Source organism: Eupeodes corollae, chromosome 2 (assembly GCF_945859685.1).
Source record: "Eupeodes corollae chromosome 2, idEupCoro1.1, whole genome shotgun sequence".
Classification (NCBI taxonomy): Eukaryota; Metazoa; Arthropoda; class Insecta; order Diptera; family Syrphidae; genus Eupeodes; species Eupeodes corollae.
In genome coordinates, this window is record NC_079148.1 from 110040167 (window position 1) to 110049140 (window position 8974).

General features: G+C 33.1%; 3 protein-coding genes across 3 annotated transcripts; 2 read left to right on the forward strand and 1 right to left on the reverse strand.

Moving 5' to 3' along the window:
- Window positions 1–865: 865 nt before the first annotated feature.
- LOC129944263 (pupal cuticle protein Edg-78E-like) lies at window positions 866–1457 on the reverse strand. Its single transcript, XM_056053583.1, has 2 exons — window positions 1303–1457; window positions 866–1231 (listed from the first exon to the last, which is right to left on the reverse strand). The coding sequence occupies exons 1-2, from the start codon at window positions 1312–1314 to the stop codon at window positions 869–871; spliced, it is 375 nt and encodes a 124-aa protein (XP_055909558.1). The 5' UTR covers window positions 1315–1457; the 3' UTR covers window positions 866–868.
- Window positions 1458–3365: 1908 nt separating this feature from the next.
- On the forward strand, window positions 3366–4029 carry LOC129946965 (pupal cuticle protein Edg-78E-like). The gene is made up of 2 exons (XM_056057350.1): window positions 3366–3513; window positions 3581–4029. Exons 1-2 carry the CDS (start codon window positions 3502–3504, stop codon window positions 3941–3943), a joined length of 375 nt encoding a protein of 124 aa, XP_055913325.1. The 5' UTR covers window positions 3366–3501; the 3' UTR covers window positions 3944–4029.
- A 3268-nt stretch (window positions 4030–7297) lies between these two features.
- LOC129947238 (pupal cuticle protein Edg-78E-like) lies at window positions 7298–7984 on the forward strand. Its single transcript, XM_056057734.1, has 2 exons — window positions 7298–7455; window positions 7527–7984. The coding sequence occupies exons 1-2, from the start codon at window positions 7444–7446 to the stop codon at window positions 7887–7889; spliced, it is 375 nt and encodes a 124-aa protein (XP_055913709.1). The 5' UTR covers window positions 7298–7443; the 3' UTR covers window positions 7890–7984.
- Window positions 7985–8974: the final 990 nt, after the last annotated feature.

The following is an 8974-nucleotide window of genomic DNA, read 5'->3' on the forward strand; positions in this document are numbered from 1 at the left end:
CCCGTTATATCACGTGTATCAATGCATTTATAACAGCATTTACAAACTGAGACAAATAATTGACTTGACAGGTTAATTTAAAAATACTTTCGATGACCTTAAAGAATTGAATGTCTTCTAGAAATAGCAAAAGTACATAATAACTAATTGTTCGTTTAAAGAATGAAATAGGTCAATGGTCATCTTTTTGCAATAAATCTAGAGTGTCATTAACGCTATTTGTAGAGGCTGTATAGATGTCATATTAATGTCATAAAAGTCTTATCATTTATCATTTCATGTAAGAAACAATATGTCATTCGTATGAATATGACACTGCATGTAGCTCAATTGCATATTACTTATATCAATATAGCGTAATATTAATTTTGAACAAATCTTATGCCATTCTTAAGAGAAAGTTAGACATTTTCATTAATAGCGCATCGTGATATTTTTAATCTATAAAAATCCCAAAATGAGATAAAAATAAACTATTACCTTTACTTTTAATATTCAAAAAATAAATGTGTACAAGTTTCTTGTGCAATATTAAGCAAAAAGCCAGTCATCATCACTTAAAATCAAGTTTTAATTTTTTTTATTGGAAATTCGGAGAACCATCTCACCAATAAAAAAACACGAAAAGTTCAATCGAGTTATTTTTTATGGATTCATCGACGACCTTGAGAACACCGACGACAAAAAAATTCACATATGGTAATGATGCGCTGCCAAATTCAGGTAAGAAACCGTTATATGAATTTTTGAATAAATAATTAAGTCAAATTTGTTAGTTTTTTTATAACAGAACAACCCTAAGGTTGTATTTATTTATAGCATAAACATCAACTTTTTTTGTTGTCTAACTGATCACGTTTGACACTTTTTACAAAAGCTTGCGGATGGGTTCCTCCTTTTGTGGATGGGCAGCAAGGTATGACAGAGCACGGACGATAAGTTCTGGCACTGGTGGTGGAGTTGGCAAAAGTTCACCAGATGGATGGTAACCCTCAGCATCGGCAACGTAGTTCAAGACAACAGCTTGTCCTTCGGGTGAAACGTATTTGTAAGCTCCTTGGATGGCGTTGGCGTCACCAGCTGAGTTGACATCGATTCCGTTTGAGGTTTGGAAAGCATAGTGGAAGACACCTTCTGGGGAGATTTCGTTTTCCAAAGCCTTGGTCTCAGCACCGACCTCGCTGTCCAAAGGAGCAGCAGCGCAGAATCCAATAAGGGCGATCAAAGCGACCTGTAGAAATAACATTTCAAATTGTTAGTATTAGAATTTACTTTCCAGTTAAACTTTTGATGAAAACTTACGTATCTGAACATTTTGATTTGTTTGTTGTTGATTACTCAAGTTATCAAGTGAAAGTGATACTCTATCCTTCCACGGTGCAAGTTTATATACCCTAAAATCATTTGTTTAATGTTAGAGGTAAAACGCATGCTGCTAATGCAGATAGCTTTTTTGGTTGAAATATCAAACTTGTTGATCTGGTCTTGATGCAGATTTGCTTGGTCCGAAGGAATCTTAATTTAAGTTAGTAAAGGTTAAGCTGGTTTGGTTTATTTTTTAGAAATATAAAAACTTATTTAAGCTGGTTTTGTTATTCTAAATAATGCAAAGAAGAATGCACAGTTCAGGTTCTGCCGTAAGTAAAAAGCGGATGCCAATTTCGTTATTTATGATCAAACAATAACCGGCTGATTACTATATTCAAACAGATACTCCCAGAATTATTCTTGTCGTATTCCATATTTAATATTATGTATGTATGTTTTGTATACAGATATTGCTTTAAGAACTATTTTCCAGAACCATGGATTGTTAGTTTACCGGGATTTGTAAAAGAACTTCAATCATTTTGCTTTGAAAACTCTCATAAACAACATGTTTACATTTCGTAAGTTTCACAATATTATCGAAAAAATTGATTACAAATTTTTTCATAATTTAATTTTTTTTTTTATATTTTTCAAGTTCGTTTTGGTGGTTCAGATGTTCATGCTGAAATTTAGGCTCTAGATATTGACATTTAACCCATTGGTACCTTTCAGTATGGTTTCCAATTATCAATCGGTAATGATTTCAATTACTCCGGTTTTGCAAATGATATCCAGGGATCTTACTTATACATTTACTCCATTGAATTAAGCTACACCCCTGATATTGATGGTTACCGGCCGAAGCTCTTTTACCAATTAGTCCTTCAATCCCAGAGGCTAATTGCCGCTCTGTGGAATATAACTTGACCTATCCACCGGCCTAAGACCAACGTTTGTCATCTAATTAAATAAGCTGCGAATTGCTTAGAATTTAATATTTCTTTCACAAATAATTAAGTTTTATACTGCTAACTATATATGTACATATATATATTTAACAAATAATCTCACAACTTCGATTTCAGAGAAAAAATAAAAATTAACTTTACCTTAATTTCAGTGTTTTAATTTATATCACAAAAATTCAAATTAATTGAAAAGTATTGAGATTTGTGAAAAATCTGGAAAATGCAAATATGTTTTATTGGCAACGCTGTTTATTCCTAACTCCTATAAGTGAAAAAAAACTGTAGAAAGCCGATCTAGGGGATTGCTTTCCACTAGAACATAACATGTTGAAAAGGAATACAACATATTTTTCTGAGTACATATAAATATTATTTATTATTATTAATAAATATTCCTGTAAAATGTTTCATTTACATACCCTAACAATTTTGCTCACAAACTTTCTTTGCCCTTGAATCACAATTTCCAAAACTATTGATTTTTATATACTGTAAGCTGTGTTAAAAAAAAATAGTAGAAAGACTTTTTGATATTTCATAATTTTATTAATCCATAATATGAACACTGTCTTTGAATGCAAATTTAGATTATGGCAAGTGCTAGTTTTGAAGATTTCATTAATTTCAAACTTTTAACTTTGCTTTCTTTCACTTAATTTAACCTTTAGTTGTTTGCACAGAAAATACCAACAATAAAAAACCCTACATTTCAGCCAAGCATTATGAATTGTATTTTGTATAATATAAAATATTTATTTATTTCTCCCCCATTTTAGAAAGGAAGAATCTTAGACAAAAGTATGTAACGCCGAAGTAAAGCAGTTCAACTTGCAGTTGAATATGAAAAATGTAATCAGCTGATATTTTGACGTATAGATTCGACTACTTTATGGTGAGGAAGATCTTTCTTGACTAACTTTCCAGTCAACTTTCCAAAAAGACGCCTTTATTGGAAGGCAGTATTTTGACAGATGTTCAATCAGACACTAGAAACTTGTCCACTTCAAACTTCTTTTGTTGTCCTATTTGAACCTGTTCATTGTTAGACTCGTTTAAGATTGTCAGATGCAAATGTCTTAGTATAAGATTACTGACTGCATTGTTATCTGCATTAGCAGAATGCTAACATTAAACAAATGCTTTTTGGGTATATAAGCTTGTACCGAACAAGGCTAGGGTATCACTTTCACTTGATAACTTGAGTAATCAACAACCAACAAACATGTTCAGATACGTAAGTATTCATTTATGATTGATTTATAAAACTATAATTCTAATAATTTAAATTTTAATTTTTTCAGGTCGCTTTAATCGCCCTTATTGGATTCTGCGCTGCTGCTCCTTTGGACAGCGAAGTCGGTGCTGAGACCAAGGCTTTGGAAAACGAAATCTCCCCAGAAGGTGTCTTCCACTATGCTTTCCAAACCTCAAACGGAATCGATGTTAACTCTGCTGGTGACGCCAACGCCATCCAAGGAGCTTACAAATACGTTTCACCCGAAGGACAAGCTGTTGTCTTGAACTACGTTGCCGATGCTGAGGGTTACCATCCATCTGGTGAACTTTTGCCAACTCCACCACCAGTGCCAGAACTTATCGTCCGTGCTCTGTCATACCTTGCTGCCCATCCACAAAAGGAGGAACCCATCCGCAAGCTTTTGTAAAAAGTTTAAAACGTGATAACAACAAACAAATTTATGATTATGATATAAATAAATACAACCTTAGGGTTGTTTTGTTATAAACCCAAGTTGAACTCAATTTTTTTTTATTAATTTTATACAAAAGTATGTTTGTAGTACATACTCGTTTTGTTTTTTGTTTATGAAAACGGAAAAGGAATCAGAATTATTTTAAGTATTATTAAAAAGTCCACATCAATCTCAAATGTTTGACAACATCGGAGACAAAAGTGTGGAACACCATGACCATCAGAGCAGATACCGGCTACAGTCTTACCTTTAAGTCCGATGGCAATGTCTATAAACGGATAGACTATTTTTTTTCGAAAAAGGTCGGTTATTAAACAACTTAAGACAACATAAGATACTTCATATGCAGTCAACTACATTCTTTGAATGCAAATTTATTCCCCAAGATCTATTAAGTTCTTCGGATTCCATTAATTTGAAGCTTGAACACAAACTTTCTACTCAATTTCCTAAAAAAAATCTGCCTTAATTAAAAGGACATTTTTTTGCAGCTAACCAATCTGATGCTGGAAACGTGCCTTTCATAGCTTCAATTCCTCTTTGTTGTCTGAATCTGCCCACCGTCAGAGAACTGCCAAATGTGTCCATAGTCAACATGGCTGACAATTCTACTGTCAGATGATTGAATAATCTTCGCAAAATTATGGTCAGCTTCAGACGACATGGTACTTGAAAGTAAGGCAAGTTTCTAGCATCTTATTGGCTCCCAAAGAATTGGCTCTCAATTAGGGCAATTTTATTGGAAAGTAATGCTAGAAAAACCTCCCCAACTATCAAGTCAATTGCACTTATGTTAAAATGACAGCTAATCATAATTTTGTGTGATTTATTTATTTTCTGCACAATTCCATTTTATGTTTTATATAAAAGGGTTCCTTGTCAAATTGTTAAATGAACAAGTAATATTTATTTAAATTACGAAATAGTAGTCCAGATGAAGTTGTACATTGCTGAGAAGGAATTATAGCCAATTATGTTTTTAGTAGTTTTTGCACGATCAACTGAAGGAAGAGGTTATTAAAGTAAAGTTCCAATTTTGAAGTTTATGACACTTTACCTTAATAATGTGATCAGCTGATATTTTCAGTCACGCAGACAGGACCATTTCATCTTGAGCAAGATTTGTATTATGCATGTTCAGAACTCAGACGAAATGTTGGATTGGCCAGCTGTCAATTAAATCTAATATAATATAATCAGATGGCTTTAAAGTTAACTTCACTTACAAAAACCTTTCATTAGATAAAACTGTTGATATCTGTAACGCTTTCGCAACAAATTTCCGTGAGTCATTTGTTAATAGCCCTGAAGAAGTTAGTGAAGTATATTTTTATAATCTTCACTCCTTTTCGCAAACTAGCTAAAGTCACATACTTGTGCTACAAAGTTCGGTATTTGATCTTTTATCTGCGTTGAATGATGACTGTTCAAACGGTCCCGATGGTGTTTCCCCTATAGTACAAAAAATTGTAGGAATGCTTGAGTTGAACCCCTTATGTTCTTATTCAAACTTTTTCGAAAAACAGGAAAATTTCCCAGTATATGGAAGAAGTAATTTCTAACACAAATTTTCAAGAAAGGTAACAAGTCTGATATAAGCAACTACAGGCCCATTGCAATGCTTTCTTGCATTCCTAAAGTGTTTGGACAAGCTGTTTTTGAAAGTGTAGTATTTTTTAGTAAGAATCTCATTTGCGAACAGCAATATGGTTTTGTGAAAAAAGATCAACCGTTACAAATCCCACATTCTCAAACATATGGTCAAACGCTTTAGAACAAGATTATGAAGTTGACTGTGTATACACTGACTTTTCTAAAGAAATTTTCGTTCTGAACCATTTGTCGCTCAATCTGGAGTTCCTCAGGGAAGCCATCTTGGCCCTTTTCTGTTCATCCTGTCTATTAACGATATATCGTCATGTCTACGCTCAAGTGAACTTCTCATTTTTGCTGACAGCATGAAGATTTTTAAAATAATAAAGTCCACCCATGATCATATTCTTTAACAAGCTCTATTTGATTATTGTATATCAGAGCAAAAACTCTGTCGTGTCTCCACATTTAAAGATTTAGGTGTTTATTTCTGTTCCAACTTAGAGTTTACACATTACATTAATTTTATTGTCAATGGCAAGTTCTGTGCTTGGTTTTATAAAACGATGGGCAAAGGAGTTCAATGATCCCTATGTTACTCTTTCTTTGTACAATTGCCATGTTCGTCCTCATCTTGAATATGTATCGCAAGTATGGACTCCCTATTACGAAATTCATGGAATACGTATTGAATAAATTCAACATAAATTCATTCGCTTTGTACTAAGGGGCCTTACCTGGGATGATCCTTATGATCTGCCTCCCTATTAACTTCGTATTCTGCTTCTTCAAATGCAATCTCTCCATCAAAGGAGTGTTAATAATGACTTAGTATTTTTTCATTAACTCATTAATGGTGAAATTGATGCACCTTAATTCCTATCTTGTGTACATTTGAATTACCGAGACGGAACTCATCACACCTGCGCTCATTTGAATGTTTACATATTGACTTCCATAGAACTAACTATGTGAAGAATGAAGCCATAAGTCGAATGAGCATTTTATATAACTTAAACTGTTCATCGGTAGATTTAAATTTAAATAAGGCGGGATTAAAATCATTGTTTAGAACCTGTGCTCCAATATCGTAAACGTCTTAATTTTATTTTTTGTTGTATCAATTCATGCTAAATGTTAATTATGTTTTGTATTTTGTGCGTGTGTTAGGCTATAATTATTATATTATTTTTTACTAACAACTAACACATGCACTTATGATGAAGCTTACTACTTCTGAAAATTCTGAAGTGTAAAAAAAAAAAAATATGATCAAATTAAGTCGACTTTATCGGAAAACTTACTAGAAAGAAAGCCAAGGAAAATGTATGCCTTACTATCAAGTCAATTCTACTTATGTCAAAATGTCAGTTGAACGTCATAACTATGTCATCTGTTTATGTAATTAAAACAAAATTGTATTTAAAGTTATGTGTAAAAGATGTTGTTATGTTGTTACCTCGGAGTTATTTATCGATCAAAGAAAACAGTTGACTGCAAATGAAGTCTCTTTATGTTGTCTGAACTTGCCTGTTCACTTACTTTCCAGTCAAATTTCCAAAGAAGTTAGTTTATTGGAACTGCAATATTTTGACTAGCCAATCAGATACTAAGACTTATCCAACATCAAGTCTTTTATGTTCTCTGATCTGAACCTGTCCACTATTATACTCGTTTGAAATTCTCAAATCAAGATGTCTTTGTCTAAGATTGTCGACTGCATTGCATCAAGCATAAGCAGCACGTGTTTTTCTTCTAACATTAAACAAACAATTTTAGGGTATATAAACTTGCACCGTTGAAGGATAGAGTATCACTTTCATTTGATAACTTGAGTAATCAACAACAAACCAAACAAAATGTTCAGATACGTAAGTTTCCATCAAAAGTTTAACTGAAATGTAAATTCTAATACTAACAATTTGAAATGTTATTTATACAGGTCGCTTTGATCGCCCTTATTGGATTCTGCGCTGCTGCTCCTTTGGACAGCGAGGTCGGTGCTGAGACCAAGGCTTTGGAAAACGAAATCTCCCCAGAAGGTGTCTTCCACTATGCTTTCCAAACCTCAAACGGAATCGATGTTAACTCTGCTGGTGACGCCAACGCCATCCAAGGAGCTTACAAATACGTTTCACCCGAAGGACAAGCTGTTGTATTGAGCTACGTTGCCGATGCTGATGGTTACCATCCATCTGGTGAACTTTTGCCAACTCCACCACCAGTGCCAGAACTTATCGTCCGTGCTCTGTCATACCTTGCTGCCCATCCACAAAAGGAGGAACCCATCCGCAAGCTTTTGTAAAAAAAACGTGATAAGTTAAAGAACAAAAACAAAAACAAAAAAAAAACTATGATATAAATAAATACAACCTGATGGCTGTTTTGTTTTAAACCGAAGTTGTGTTCAGTTTTTATTGATGGATTATTATAAAGTGACCAAGAAATCCATTGTCAGATGGTTGACTTATTATTGTTAAACGTTCTATAGCCTTTCACTTGATAATAATGATAAGAATGGGTTTAGACGATTTTTAGATATTACAAATGTTTATGATAATGATAACTATTGGCTGCTGTCAATAACATTTCTGACTATATTTGTATGGCTTTCTCAATAAGTTGTCCATGAGCCATCTTAATCACAATTAAAATTAAAATTAACCCAAATTTCATCTGTAAAAATGTGCACAAACTTCAGAATCAAATCCTTAAAATCAAAAATTGAACGCTTTAGATTTTGTTTGGTTTTCCTTTCCCGGTGGACCTTAGGAAAGAGAAATGTGAACACAGTCTATAACGTTTGTAGGACATTAAGATTCAAAAATAAAAAGATTCAAGCTCATGAAAATGGCCAAAAAAACCAACATGATGGCCAGAAAAACCAAGTCAAAATTGAAAAAATAGGACTATGTTCGTTCCGAAACGAGTAATTCATTGCGGGATAATTTTATTGATGAGATAATTCTGCGTTTCATCAATAAAACTGCCCGAAATCATTTTGTTTGTGTTTATGTGACATTAAAATTTCCCATAGATAATAGATACAATTTAAGACGAAAAACTAGGCATATAATAATTAGTCAAACAGCTAAGGGCTTATTTTTAGTTTGAAACAAAAACCAGTTGATATTTAAGTAAATAACAGTCATACTTAATGTGTTAACAGAAACTCTCACCTGCCCACATGTTTCCTAAAAAAGTTGCATCAAAAGTTCAACTTTTTCGAAAAAAGAATTATAAAAGGAAACTATTTCAAATATATTGTATCTTAACGCAGTCAAGGTGCATTCGCGTGCATTTTCATTCTTTTAACTCTCTTTCTCAGTTTTTGACACATCAATGCAGTAAAAACAGGTTTATTTAAGCCAAACATTTTAAATCTATAAC